General features: G+C 45.0%; 1 protein-coding gene across 9 annotated transcripts in view; it reads left to right on the plus strand.

The window, feature by feature from the left end:
* LOC308648830 (patr class I histocompatibility antigen, A-126 alpha chain-like) overlaps nucleotides 1–11651 on the plus strand; it is a 365404-nt gene extending 353753 nt beyond the window's left edge. For 3 of the 9 annotated variants that reach the window (XM_081293888.1, XM_081293892.1, XM_081293895.1), the window contains one exon: nucleotides 11335–11651. In XM_081293888.1, coding sequence (XP_081150014.1) covers nucleotides 11335–11339 — 5 coding nt within the window. In that variant the 3' untranslated portion in view covers nucleotides 11340–11651. Of the gene's footprint in view, nucleotides 1–8279; nucleotides 8400–8693; nucleotides 8961–9146; nucleotides 9423–10013; nucleotides 10290–10414; nucleotides 10526–10934; nucleotides 10968–11126; nucleotides 11175–11334 lie in introns of those variants that run through there. The other 6 variants (XM_081293890.1, XM_081293893.1, XM_081293891.1 and 3 more) reach the window with 5 other exon arrangements.
* The last annotated feature ends 3746 nt before the right edge of the window (nucleotides 11652–15397 follow it).

The following is a 15397-nucleotide window of genomic DNA, read 5'->3' on the forward strand; positions in this document are numbered from 1 at the left end:
TTGCTCCTGGAAATCCACAATGGGTAGAACTACAAATTGTTATTGAGGTTTTTAAACAGTGTTCTTTTCCTTTTAATCTCATTTCGGACTCCATCTATGTGGTGCAAGCACTACAAATCCTGGAGGCTGTGGGAGCTATTAGTGATGCCCGTAATGTATCTGCTTACTTTAATCAGCTTCAACAGCTTATCCGTGGCCGCACTGCTCCTTTTTATCCAGTGCACATCCGGGCTCACACCTCTCTTCCTGGTCCGTTATCGCAGGGTAATGCCTGTGCGGACTCAGCCACTAGAGGTCAGTTGATCTGTTTGGCTTCCTCCTTAGAGGAGGCTAAATTGTTTCACCAAAATTTTCATGTTAATGCTTTAACACTGCGCAGGCGTTTTTCTATTTCAAGAGCAGATGCTCGGCAGATAGTATTACACTGTCCCCATTGTGTCACATTTCTTCATCCCCCTACTTATGGAGTGAACCCACGGGGATTGAAGCCATTGGTTGTCTGGCAAATGGATGTGACGCACATACCTGACTTTGGTAGCCTCAAGTATGTCCATGTTTCTGTTGATACGTACTCTGGAATTATTCATGCTTCTGCTTTATCGGGAGAAAAGGCACGTAATGTCATTACTCATTGCCTGGAGGCCTGGGCGGCGTGGGGTGCGCCTACGTCCCTTAAGACTGATAATGGACCTGCTTATACTGGAAGACAATTTACATCTTTTTGTTCTACTATGGGAGTGCAACTTACTCATGGTTTGCCTTACAATCCTCAAGGGCAAGGCATTGTTGAGCGTGCTCATCGCACCTTAAAGGAAACTTTACATAAACAAAAGGGGGGAATAGGTGCTGAACATACTCCTAAAGAACGCCTGTCCTTAGCTCTCTTTACCATTAATTTTTTGAATTTGGATATTCATGATCGCTCTGCGGCCGATAGACATGTGTCCCCTCAGCCCTCTGTGATTGGCTATGTTAAGTGGAAAGATGTTCTTACGGGCCAATGGAACGGCCCCGACCCCGTGCTGACATGGGCACGAGGATCTGTATGTGTTTTTCCCCAGGATCGCACGGAACCGTTGTGGGTCCCTGAACGCCTGACAAGAAGAGTCTTGACGTCGGCTAACCAGCAACAGGAAATACCACAGCAATCCCGTGATGAGGATCTTCATTCTGCTAAGTGCTCTGGCTCTGGTGCTGATGCCGATGACACAGATGACACCAATGCAGTGGTGGGCAGTGGCACGGGCTTGGCCAATGCCAATGCCGGTTCATGGTAATTCTAGTGTCCTCCCCACTCTTTTCTCTACCTCATGTGAGATGTCTGCTCCCTGTGCCTCCCCTAGAGGGGACGTGGATAGCATTTTTAATCAATCTCAAGTTAATCTCACAGGAGTTTTTTGTTTCAGCCTTGGGAACACTCATTGTATTAGTCTTAAGACCAAGAATTTGACTAACTGGGAGGACCCATTGCGGTCCAGTCAGGTTTCAGGGAGCATTCTCAGTGCTGTGCTGAGCCAAGTAGTCTCAAGGGAACAAACAGGCTCAGGAACCCCCGCAAATAGCTCTGCTTTAAACACAACTACCTTGGCTATTATCTCCGAGGTACTAATCCCAGTGCCTCCTTCTTCTAATAGTCTTTATAATGCCACCCATTTTAAGGCCTCTCCTTACTGTACCCCTAATCTTGGTTTCCCCCCAACATTTACGCCTTGTCAGGATCATTCTTGGGAGCAACGTCAAGTTGCTAAAGGTTTCTCCCTTTCCCCCTCTCTTAAGAGGTATGTTTATAACTTTAACAACAGTGTCAACTCCTCTACAGGAGTGGGTTGGTCCTGGTTTCAATGGCTGATCTCCAATGAAAAGGGGGCTTCAGCTGATGTTTCTGCACTGGCTCAATTGCTGGGAGCCAAAAGTTGGCTGGCTAATGTTTCTGGCACTGTTAGGGAGAGTGAACGAGGTAAAAGACTCACATCTGTTTCGTTCAACTCTCTGTTATATAATGCCGCATTGCCCCCTGCAATGGTCTGTGTCCAATCCCCGTTCTTACTCCTTTTGGCTAATGACACCTCGTCAGGGGTGCTGGATTGTTCTAATGTTACCTGTCTCTTATCTGAGTGTTGGGATGGTTCTTGGACTGTAGCGGTGGTTATGAAAATTCCAACTTTTGTCCCAATCCCAGTCACTGCGGACCCTGACGAATTCCCCATTGTTGAGCTACTTAGAGTCCGCAGGGATTTTGGAATCACAGCTGCTATAGTGACAGCCGTGGCGGTATCTGCTGCTGCAGCGGTCACGGCCGGAGTGGCCATGGCCAGTCAAGTACAGACTGCTGCCACCATTAATCAAGTTGTTCAACAAACTTCCACCATACTTGAATCCCAGAATACAATTAATCAACATATTTTGTCAGGGATTTTAGCTGCCAACCAAAGAATAGATTTACTCCAAGCTCAGGTAGAAGAATTGGCTGATTTGGTGCTTTTGGGCTGTGTTGACCAACGTGCACATTTATGTATAACCTCTGTCAGATTTAATGATTCCAGGAATGCCTCCCGTATCATTGGCGAATACTTGGCCGGAAATTGGTCCATGGCAGCGGAAGACATGATCCAGTCTCAACTAACCCAGATAGCTGTCTTGAACAGTACCCATGTCGATCCCGTAACTTTGGGTCAATTCACCGATTGGATATCCTCTGCCTTTTCCTTTTTTAAAGAGTGGGTGGGGGTAGGCATTTTTGGTGCAATGTGTTGCTTCGGTATGGTTCTCTGCTTGTGGTTTCTCTGTCGCCTCAAGGCCCGCAATGCTCACGATAAAGCTATGATCATACAAGCTCTTGCAGCTTTAGAAAATGGCAACTCACCTCAAGTTTGGCTTGCGCAAATTAAACAGTAAATCTTTGACATGGTCGTCGCACCCCAAGTCTTACGGACATTGCACTGGGATCGACATGTCTTTCCTTGTTATTCTCTTAGTGTTGGAAAGCCCTTGCACTCTGCCGGCTTTCCTACCATTGCACGCAGATGGGTTTCCACACTAGTGCTTTTCTATCGCCTTAAGACCCGTGCCTTTCTTTTAGGGTGTTACCAACTTGTTTGTCGTTGTATTTCTATACAGCCACAGTTCAGCCTTAGCTATCCCCCTTCGTCCACCATCGTCACGATACAGGATGCGAGGCAAGGCACTGCACTTGAGTGATCCTTGAAGTGGACCTCAAGGAGAGCATGTCCTATTGTATGCGGGTTAGACGCGTCCACGCCCCGTCCCACGGAGAAAAGCGTCGGCTGATATGGCCTCAGATCTGGGGAAGGCGCCTCCTTGGGGCTGAGCCATACTATGCAGCCACTTCTGCACAGTGGGATAGGACCTCTACTCTCTCCTGTGTTGTTCTTAGAAAACAAAAGGGGGAACTGTGGTGAGCCGTTTCTTCGGACTGTGGTCACCATTACAAGATGGCGCTGGCTCCGCTGTGGTCTGTGACAAACAACTCCTTATTTGGGAGAGTTGGCACGTGATTTTTTAACACCCTATGAGAAAGCTCCACGTAGCAGCTTCGCATTGGGGCTTGGGATGCTTTATTAAGGCTGGGAGGGGCATCCGGGAGGGAGAAGAAGAAACATCAGGGGCCTGAATAAACGGCTGAAAGAAGATTCCTGTTGTTGCGTCTTCCTTGCGGGCAAGGGGTCGCGACACTCAATTATTCTCCAATTCATATTGTTCAGTTGTTGAAAATCCTTTATTATAGGCTTATGCTCTTCTCTCTTCCTTACCATATACTAATTCTTTTTTTTCCCAAGAAAACAGTTTATTAAAGATAATGTTCAGCTGGGTTGTAGCACATGCCTGTAAGGCCAACTACCTGGCTGAGGTTGGAGGATTTTGAGTGCAGAGAGCCATCTTCTCATGCAGATCTCAGCAATGGCTAGGGCCCCGGCAGGTCCCCACATTCCCAGTCACCTTTGGGGGCCCACTGGAAACAGGGATCAAAGAAAATGGGAACTCAGACAAAGGCTGTAAAAACCTGAATTCCCTTTGTAGCTGAAGCGTTAGGATTGGAAATTTCCCAAATTGGAACATTAATGTCAAAACCATTGGCCACTAGAAATTAGGATTATGGAAAATAGGCTGGAGTTGGGCTCACAGCTGAGTACCCAGGAATAATCCTCTAGGTGAAACTGGATTCACTTTTCACCCTTGCTTGGATCAGGGAGCAGAGTAAGGTCCATGAGACCAGGATTTTCTCTACCCCCACTCCTGACCCTCTCATTCAACACGCTAGTCTTATTTTGATCTGAAGAATTAGCTTAGGCCAGGCTGGGCATGGTGCTCAAGCCTGTCATCCCCAGAGACTCAGGAGAGACCAATGGAGGACTGCAGCAATCCCAGGCCAGACCGGACAACTTAGCCAGACTCACTTCTAAAGGACTAGGGATGTTTCTCAGTGGTTAGCCCCCCCACCCAGGTTCAATCCCAGGAACCAAAGAAAAAAGAATTAACTTCCTATGAAGGTAAAGAGACTTATTTTGTAGTGCTGGTCAGCAGTGCAGATGTGGCGGACATCCAGAGGTGTGGCTGTTGCAGGTGAAGGACACACAGGCTCCCAGGAGCCTCCTCAAACCGCATACCATACTAATTCTTTTCTGGTACTATTTTAATTGTCCACATCATCTATAGAATTATTCATTTCTGTGACCAGTTTTTAATTTCTATGAACTTATTTTTGGTTTTTCTTCTGCACCTAATTGTGCATAATTTCATTCCTTAGTCACAAATACCATGTCTTTTTACAGGTTTTTTCAATTACTGAGAATAGAGGCACACAATCAAGCAAAGAATTTGGGACCATTTGGGATCTCTCCACAGTTTACTCTGAGCAGCAGTTCTCAACGTGTGATCTGTGGAACCCTTGGAGGTGTTCAGATGATTGCACAGGATCCATATGATCAAAAACACTATTATAATATCACTAAAACATTACTTACACCAAAGTAAAACTTGCCAAAGTGGAAGCTGTGATACTAAACTGCAATAGTAGTTACTGTATTCCTGAGCACATTGTAACAGCAGAAGGGAAAACATGCAAGTTCACTTAAACATGTCCTCATTGAAGTGTTAAAAATATTAACTTTATTAAATTGCCATTCCAGAATCCACATTTTTAAATACACTTATTTGATAGAATTGGAAGTACACATAAAGCACATCTGCTACATTTGAAAGTAGGGTGATTTGTCAACAAAAGCCATGTGGTGAGTTGTAACAGCCCCATTTTTTTTAATACCCTTCCTGCTTCAAAGAATGAATGAGAGAGAACCCATTCCTTAGACTTCAATATTTGGCCAAAATTCTAAAATATGAACTGAGTCTCTCCCTTCAAGATAATCACAGACAGCAATGTTTTCAATGATAAAATGTGTGCTCTCAAGAGAATATCAGAACCTAGGAGAACCTGCATTCACCACTATCAACCTGACAGACTCCCAAGTACCTACAATATTTTCTGGTGAATCTGTGGAAATATCAACATTGGACCTCTTAATTATTTGCATTTAAATATGTTAACACTAGAAGGTTATATATATATATATATATGGAAAAACAGTGCATGACTGTAAAAAATATCACGCATTAGCACAAGATCGATTCAATGTGCAAGACACACCCACAGACTTTAATACAACAGAATATGAACTATTCCATGGTAATGTTTCAGGGTCCATATGGCAAAGAACCTTTAAGAAGCTAACACTTGTATCAAGTTAGTGTTTGTATCAAAGACAATAGCCACAGTTGTTAAAAACATTCTTCCTGATACATCTCTGAGGCTGCATTTTTCTTTTTCTTTTTTGTTTTAATTAGTTACACATGACAGTACAATGATCTTGACATATAACACATTTGAATTAGATGGGATATAATTTCTCATTTTTCTGAGTGTACAGGTTGCAGAATCACATTGGTCATGCAGTCACGTATATACCCACAGCAATAATAATGTCTGTTTTATTCTGCTGTCCTTCCATTCCCCCCTTCCCCTCCCCTCCCCTCCCATCACTTCTCTCTACCCAATCTAACGTGATCCACTTCTTTTTTTTTTTCCCTCGCATCATCATACCTGTATTCTGTATAATGAAGGGGGTCTCCTTCCCTCTTCCATGCAATTCCCCTTCTCCCTCCCTTTCCCTCCCACATCTCTTCCCTATCTAGAGGTAATTTTCTTCTCATGCTCTTCCTCCCTACCCCATTTTGAGTCACCCCCACCCCACTTATATCAGAGAAGACATTTGGCATTTGTTTTTTGGGGATTGGCTAACTTCACTTAGCATAATCTGCTCTAATGCCATCCATTTCCCTGCAAATGCCATGATCTTGTTATTTTTTAGTGCTGAGTAATATTCCATGTGTATAAATGCCACATTTTTTTATCCACTCATCCATTGAAGGGTACCTAATTTGGCTCCATAGTCTAGCTATTGTGAATTGTGCTGCTATGAACATTGATGTAGCTGTGTCCCTGTAGTATGCCATTTTTAGGTCTTTTGAGTATAGTCCTAGAAGAGAAATAACTGGGTCAAACGGTGGCTCCATTCCCAGTTTTCCAAGGAATCTCCATACTGCTTTCCAAATTAGATGCACAAATTTTCAGTCCCACCAGCAATGTACAAGTGTACCTTTTTCCCCACATCCTCTCCAGCACTTGTTGTTGTTTGACTTCATAATGGCTGCCATTCTTACTGGATTGAGATAGTATCTTAGAGTAGTTTTAATTTGCATTTCTCTGATTGCTAGCGATGGTGAGTATTTTTTCGTGTATTTGTTGATTGATTGTATATCCTCTTCTGAAAATTGTCTGTTCAGGTCCTTGGCCCATTTGTTGATTGGATTATTTATTATTTTGTTGTTTAACTTTTTGAGTTCTTTCTATACTCTAGAGATTAGAGCTCTATCTGATGTGTGAGGGGTACAAATTTGTTCCCAGGATGTAGGATCCCTATTCACTTCATATATTATTTCTCTTGCTGAGAAAAAAAAAAACATTTTAGTTTGAATTCGTCCCATTTGTTGATTCTTGGTTTTAATTCTTGTGCTATAGGCATCTTATTAAGAAACTTGGGGCCTAACCCCACATGATAGAGATTAGGGCCTACTTTTTCTTCTATTAGACACAGAGTCTTTGGTTTGATTCCTAGTTCCTTGATCCATTTTGAGTTAACTTTTGTGAATGGTGAGAGATAGGGATTCAATTTCATTTTGAAGGGATTTCCAGTTTTCCCAGCACCATTTGTTGAAGATGCTATCCTTCCTCCATTGCATGCTTTTAGCACTTTGTCTAATATAAAGTAGTTGTAGTTTTGTGGGTTGGTCTCTGTGTCCTCTATTCTGTACCATTGATCTACCAGTTTGTTTTGGTACCAGTACCATGCTGTTTTTGTTACTATTGCTCTGTAGTATAGTTTAAGATCTGGTATAGTGATACCACCTATTTCATTCTTCCTGCTTAGAATTGCTTTAGCTATTCTGGGTTTCTTTTTTTTCCAGATGAATTTCATAATTGCTTTTTCTATTTCTGTGAGGAATGCCATTGGGATTTTGATAGGAATTGGTTGAATCTGTACAGTGCTTTTGGTTATATGGAGGATGCATTTTTCATTGTTGTTGTTTCAAAGTCATAGGATAAATGCAGAACACATGATATCTAGCATTCTCTATGACAAATAGAAAGGACTTTCAACTTGTAAAAAGAAAAAACATTAAGTGTTAAGACTAAATCTTTTGATTTTGGAAAACAGTTATTTCTCTTTGAAATTGCTGTTTGTTACATGCAATTAGTTATGAATACTCAGAAGGAATAACATATCTTTAACATGGAATTAATTTCTAATATGGTAAATATTGACAGACATAATCCCCATTAACCGGATCACTCTGGAGTGCACTGCTTTCTAAGAGCATTTGAAGATCCTGAAACCAAAACGTTTGAGAACTACTGACTTTACACCCTGAGGCAGGAAACAGGGGACAGTGTGACAAAGAATGTTTAGTACAGAGGAGTGTTCAGGGCAAAGTCCCAGCCCTGGGCGTGGCTCTCAGGGTCTAGAGTGGTGCCTGGGGTGTAGACACTGAGCACTGGGGATTTTCCTCTCTCTGGAGTTTCACTTCTTCTTCTCCTAACCCGTGTCAGGTCCTTCTGCCTGGACACTCCTGACGCGGCCCGGGTTCTCACTCCCATTGCGTGTCTTGCTCCTAGAGAAGCCAATCAGTGTCATCGCGGTTCGGGTTTTGAAGTCCCACCCGCCGGATCTCCCAATCTCCGCAAAGCTGCAGGATGGGGGTGACGGAGCCCCGAACGCTGCTCCTTATGCTGTGCGGGACCCTGGCCCTGACAGAGACCTGGGCGGGTGAGTGCGGGGTGGGGAGAGAAATGGCCTCTGCGAGGGAAGAGCTAGGGGACCGTCCTATCAGCTTGCAGGACTCGGGAGAGCGCCATCCCCGTCGCCCTCAGCCCAGATTCTCCCCACTCTGGCGTGGTTCATCCTGACCCTCCCCTCGCGCCCCTAAGTCCTGCCCTTCCGTGTCGCACTGCCCCCTTAGCGCCTCAAGACCCCGCTCCTCTCATCCTGTCCTCGTCAACCTGGGACCTGGGTCAGGTGCCTGGAAGAGGATCCCGGGGTCTCAGCGGCTCCCTTCCGCAGGCTCCCACTCCATGAGGAATTTCTACACCGCCGTGTCCCGCCCCGGCGGGGAGCCCCGCTTCATCGCCGTGGGCTACGTGGACGACTCGCAGTTCGTGCGCTTCGACAGCGACTCCGAGAATCCCAGCGCGGAGTCGCGGGCGCCGTGGATAGAGCAGGAGGGGCCCGAGTACTGGGAGCGGGAGACACAGATCATCAAGGGCCAAGCACAGGATTACCGAGTGGGCCTCGACATCCTGCGCGGCTACTACAACCAGAGCGCGGGCGGTGAGTGACCCGGCCCGGGCGGAGGCCGCGACCCCTCACGTCCCTCACGGAGGGCCCCGAGTCGTCAGGGTCCCCGGCCGAGGGCCACCCCAAGGCTGGGACCCGCGGGGACTGCGACGGTTTCGGTTTCATTTAGGGAGAACCCGGGGCGGGCGGGCGGGGCCGCGGCTGACGCGGCGGGGACAGGCTCTCACACCGTCCAGACGATGTACGGCTGCGAGGTGGGGACCGACGGGCGCCTGCTCCGCGGGTACCATCAGCTCGCCTACGACGGCGGGGACTACGTCGCCCTGAACGACGACCTGCGCTCCTGGACCGCGGCGGACACGGCGGCTCAGATCACCAAGAGGAAGTGGGAGGCGGCGGGTGTCGCGGAGCACATCAGGGCCTACCTGGAGGGTCGCTGTGTGGAGTGGCTCCTCAGATACCTGGAGAACGGGAAGGAGACGCTGCAGCGCGCAGGTGTGAGGGGCTTCACCTGCCTGATCCCCTGGAGGTCTCTCCTCCAGCTTCCCACAGGAGGGAGGAGAATGGCGCCCACACTACACACCACCTGCTCCTGGTCCAGGGGGGAGGAGTGGGCCTGGACCCCCAGGTGCTGCCCTAGAGAGGAACTGAGGCCGCTGTCTCTCAGGACAAGTGAGGGATCCCGTCTCTCTCTCTCTGGCTGGTGGGAAAGACAGTAAATACCTGACCACAGTAAATACCTTGCAGCAGCCTTGGCATCAGGGACAGACTGTCAGGTCCACTCCAGCCTAGTGTCCTGGGAGGTCTGACCCCAGCTTTTCCACATGTCTCAGCTTCTACCCAAATCAGAATCTGAAGTCCCTCTTAGGGATCTGAAGCCTCCTCCATTGGGTTATCTCAATCTGATTCTAGAACTTTCCAAGGAATAGATTATGCCAAAAGAATCAGTTCCTGCTTGTGTCTAGGTTTTGTGCTCCTCCCCACCCCAGTAATGTTGTCCACTCTCAGGATGGTCATGTGAGCACTGCTTGAGTGGTCGATAAGGAAATGCCAAAAATGTCTGAATTTCTGTGTTCTTTCTGTCAGATCCCCCAAAGACGCATGTGACTCACCACCCTAGGCCTGAAGGGGATGTCACCTTGAGATGCTGGGCCCTGGGCTTCTACCCTAAGGAGATCACCCTGAACTGGCAACGAGATGGGGAGGACCAGACCCAGGACATGGAACTTGTGGAGACCAGGCCTGCAGGGGATGGAAACTTCCAGAAATGGGCAGCTGTGGTGGTGCCTGCTGGAGAGGAGCAGAGATACACCTGCAATGTGCATCATGAGGGGCTGCCTAAGTCTCTCGCCCTGAGATGGGGTAAGGAGAGGGTGAGGGCACCAGCCTGTTGTCAGGAAGCAGGAGGCTTTCTGGATACCCTCATCAGGGTAGGGACTGAGAGCTGGGGATCAGGGCCCCTCACCTGACTTCCCTTTCTGTCCCAGAGCCACCCCCTCAGTCCACCATCGACATCGTGGGAATTGTTGCTGCTGTGGTTGCCTTTGTTGTCATTGTAGTTGTGGTCTATTTTGTCACGGGGAAGAAGAAAAACACAGGTAGGGAAAGTGCAGGGTCTGAATTTTTGTCCCACTGATGGTTCCAAGTACCTGGTAGAAGTGTGCCCTGCCCTGTTAATGGGAAGTAAAATCTACACGTGTCCTTTCCCAACCTGGACCCTATTTACTTTTTGTGCATAGAATCTAAAGGACAATGTATCCTCTTGGTTTTTATGGTGATGGGACCTGATTCCCAGCATTTAGAGGCCAGAGGGGAATCTTCCTGCTGAGAACAGACCTCCAGGAGAGCAATTGGCTCCATCCCTACATATCTACTTTCTTCTTGTCTCCTGATGCTTCCCTAAGTCTGCAGTCACAGTTCTGGAGACTGTCCCAGTGTCCAGCACTAGGGGGTACCTCTAAGACCTATCTCCAAACTGTTCTCTCACAGGATGCTTTCTTCCCTCAGGTGTAAAAAAAGGGCCCTATACTCCAGCTGCCTGTAAGTATGAAGAATATGGATCCCTGAGACCCTAGGAATAGTCTAGTGGGGAGCCATGGGGGAGCTGATCCATCCATAATTCCTCCATTACCCACATCTCCTGTGGGCTCTGACCAGGTTCAGTTTTTTTGTTTTTTGTTTTTTGTTTTTCCTGCTCAGGTAATGATAGTGCCAAGGGCTCTGATGTGTCTCTCACTGCTGAGATAGGTGAGACTCTGAAGAGGGAGAGGGGTTGGGGAATGGAGAGACTCCTGGGTTACAGGGACTTTCTCAGGGATTTCTGACATTTTGAGTGTTTAACGGGTTGTTCAGAGGGTCTCCATTACAATGAGTGATCTGAATCTGTTCATGGTACTTTCTTTTACAGTGTGAGACAGCTGCCTTCTGTGGGACTGAGCAGTACAGGATTTCTTTAGTTCGTTCCTGCTCCCTACTGAGCTTTCAAGAGGTTCTAACTTCTCTGTGCAGCTGGCATCTGTGTCTGTGTCTGTGTTCCTATCATCATCACTGAGGAAATGCAGAGAATAGCACATCCCTGATCACCAAGATCCCTCCCCACACTGTCCTGTTCTCTTCCTCAGTCAACTTTCCTATGTAACAGATGTGGGGCTGGAATGTCTCCATTTTTGATGTAGTTTCATGTTGCCCTGGACTGTAGCTTCTTCCTTCTCTACTGAAAAGCAGAATCTGTGCCGCAGTCTTGGCTGGGCACAGAATCACGAGCCACCACACAGCTTTGTAGATTCAAACAGCAATTCTTTATTCCTGAACTCACACCGGCCTCCACACACGTTCTGGGGCAATCCCAGTTCTGCTGCCACCCAATTCACCTACTCCACGAGGCTTTCTTCCCAAAAATGCTCTCTGAATCTCAGGAGAACTCAATGGGAGCTCAGGCAGCAGGAACGCCCTAATTCCAGCAGCAATAATCCTCAACATCGAACTTCCCTAAAATCCAAGGTCTTAAACTGGGAACGCCCTTAATCCAAGGACCGGGATACTTCCTCAAACCTGATCAGCTCTAAACCGGGATCCGCCTTGGTCTTTCAGCAAGGTCACCTTACATGCAATGTCAACAGCGAAATCATTAATATGGGGTACGCTAGCAAGGAAATTTTGATGCGTCATTTCTACTTGGTAATGGCCCTCAGCATCTCCCCCCTTCTGATTAATTAAACAACAAGCAATGTGGCTTAAGGACCGTGCCTGGTAGGTTGTCCAATTCAACATATGGTTCTTACCCGTCATGGGAAAACTGACCTTTAGGCGTCAGCCTCCTGTCTTAGGTTGAATCCACTGCAATCAGATCAACCCGTCACTGACTACCGGTCCAGCATTCAGCCATGCTTGTGGATAGGCCTATGCACCAGTGGGGGGGTGAGGTTCTTGCCTCACCTCTGTTGGCCCCCAAATTTAGCCTTGGTGCCAGTGGGGGGGTGAGGTTCTTTGCCTCACCTCTGTTGGCCCCCAAATTTAGCCTTGGTGCCAGTAGGGGGGTGAGGTTCTTTGCCTCACCTCTGTTGGCCCCCAAATTTTAGACCATCACTAGTAGAAGGGAGGAAGATACAGAAATGCCACGACACCAAGCCAATTGACGGCTCCTTTGGAAAAATTGCGTCACTGGTGACACCATCAGCAAAGATATGCCAGCATTACCACAATTAACATGGGGTGCGCTGGCAAGGAAATTGCATCACTGGTGACACCATCAGCAAAGATATGCCAGCAGTACCACAATTCGCTGCACCAGACAATATTTCACAATGCATGCAACTGATATTATAGTCCAGGCAAGTTCTGCAGGCAGTTCAAATCGGAGGAGTCTATCAATATGTCCATTTCCTCCCAAAGTAAATCGAGTCCTTGATTGAGCATTACTTGTTGAGTTATATTCATTGATGCATCAGTTTATACAGTTTACTGTGATAGCTATCATAGAAGCTGTAGTTTGGTTTTATCTTAGTCTTCACCGGCACTGGGATGGAGATGGGAATTCTGGCAATGATGCTAAAGAGACATTATCCTGAACAGAATTATTAAATATAATGAAAAGGAAAGGTGAAAGTAAACAAACAGATCTGTTAACCTCCTAAAAAACAATCCTTAACAGCTGTTTACCTAATTTGAATTAGACCATTTAAATCACGTGAATAAAAAAAAAATTCGGATCCATTTTTTCATGAGCGCTCCTCATATATAAAATATGGACATACACACATACAGACATACAACACAAAACAGAAATGTGCACACATAACAAACAACACATAAGACAATAAAGGCCTTGTAGTTTTACCTAGGTGAAATCTCCATTGCAATGTTTAAAAACTCCACAGTCAAAAAATAAAACTGATCAGAAAAACATTAACCTAGGTTTGTATGAGCTCAAAAAATAAAATAGAACTTTACAATGTGGGAAAAATGCAATAATAAAATAGATATTGAAAAAAGCACCGTGGTTAATCACTGTCGCAGATGTAAGAATAGCCAAGCTGGAGCTCTGGATATCAGCTGTTATGGATTTGAGTCAAATCATCTTCTTTTTCTGTAGAAATTGCTTTAGTTAATCTCTCTGGAATCCAAATCGGCTGCTGTTCTCCCTGTGGAAAAACACAAACGGAACCCCGATTCCAGACAATAACTGGGTCGGGACCTTTCCATTGTCCTGTTAGAATATCTTTCCAAAGTACTTTAGGCTTATGTACATTTTTCGGGTACATATGTCTTTCCGCAGCACTAAGTCCTGATGAATCCAAATTTAAAAAGTTTAGAGTAAAAAGGGTTATTTTAAGTTTATCTTTGGGGGATATATACCCCTTACCAATTCCCTCTTTTTGCTTTAATAGGTACGTTTTAATAGTTTGATGAGCTCTTTCAACTATGCCTTGTCCCTGTGGATTGTATGGGATTCCTGTTATATGAGTAATACCAAATGATGAGCAAAATTGTTTAAAAGAGGCAGAAGTATAACCAGGACCGTTATCAGTTTTTAACTGTTTAGGAACACCCACAGTGGCAAAATTTTGTAAGCAATGAGCTATAACATCTTTAGTTTTTTCTCCGGCATGAAGGGAGCCCATCAAAAATCCAGAAGAAGTATCAACTGTAACATGTAAATATTTTAATTTTCCAAATTCTGGCAAGTGTGTGACGTCCATCTGCCAAATATGGTTAGGTATCAGTCCTCTAGGATTGACTCCAAGATTAACTTGTGGTAAAAAGGTCACACAATTTTGACATTGTTTTATTATATGCCTGGCTTGTTCCTTAGTTATTTTAAAACGCTTTTGTAAAGTATTAGCATTAACATGAAACCTTTTATGAAAATTTGTAGCTTCTTCTAAGGTAGAGAAAATATGTACGTCATGTGTAGTTTTATCTGCTAAATCATTGCCCAAACTAAGGGCTCCAGGCAATCCTGTATGTGCCCTAATATGTCCTATAAAGAATGGATCTTTTCTGTCCCATATTAGACTTTGTATAGTGGAAAACAAAGAAAAAACAGTAGAGGAAGGGGAAATCCTACCAGCATCTTCAAGGGACATAATAGCATTAACTATATATTGACTATCAGAAAATAAATTAAATACAGAATCTTTGAACATCACAAAAGCTTGTAAAACTGCATTAAGCTCTACCTTTTGAGCTGATTGTTTGGGTACTAAAAATGTAAAAGTTTGATCAGGGGTAACTACTGCTGCTGTACCATTATTAGACCCATCAGTGAATATATTTGGAGCATTCATGATAGGTGTTTTCCTTGTCATTTTAGGAAAAATTACAGGATGCTTAGACCAAAAAGACAACAAAGGATTCGATGGCAAATGATTATCAAATGAAACATTAGATTTACACATGATTATTGCCCAAGTATTTAACTCATTAGCTAACTCATCAATTTGATCCATAGTATATGGAGTAATAATTTTATTGGGAGAAATTCCAAACACTCCCTTTGCTGCTCTTATTCCTTTGAGTATTAATTGTCCTACAGCCTCAGGATACCTAGTAAGAATAGTGTTAGGACAATAAGATAAATGTATCCACAATAATGGACCTTCTTGCCAAAATACTCCTGTAGGAATATTTTTTGTTGGTAGTACAATAAATAATAAAGGCAAACTTATATCAATTCTATCTAGATGCATATTTTCCATATATGTTTCAATAATTTTTAATGCCTTTCTAGCTTTAGGAGTTAACATTCGGGGTGAATTTGGATCTGATGGACCTTTTAGAATATCAAATAAAGGTCCCAACTCTCCTGTTGGTATGCCTAGATAAGGCCTTATCCAATTTATGTCTCCCAATAACTTTTGAAAATCGTTGAGTGATTTGAGTTGATCTACTCGTATTTGAATTTTCGGCGGACGGACCATGGTTGAGGATAATAGAACTCCTAAATAATTAATTGGAAAATTTAATTGTAC

The sequence above is a fragment of the Spermophilus citellus genome, assembly GCF_964194105.1.
Source record: "Spermophilus citellus genome assembly, chromosome: 5".
In the NCBI taxonomy this organism is placed as follows: Eukaryota; Metazoa; Chordata; class Mammalia; order Rodentia; family Sciuridae; genus Spermophilus; species Spermophilus citellus.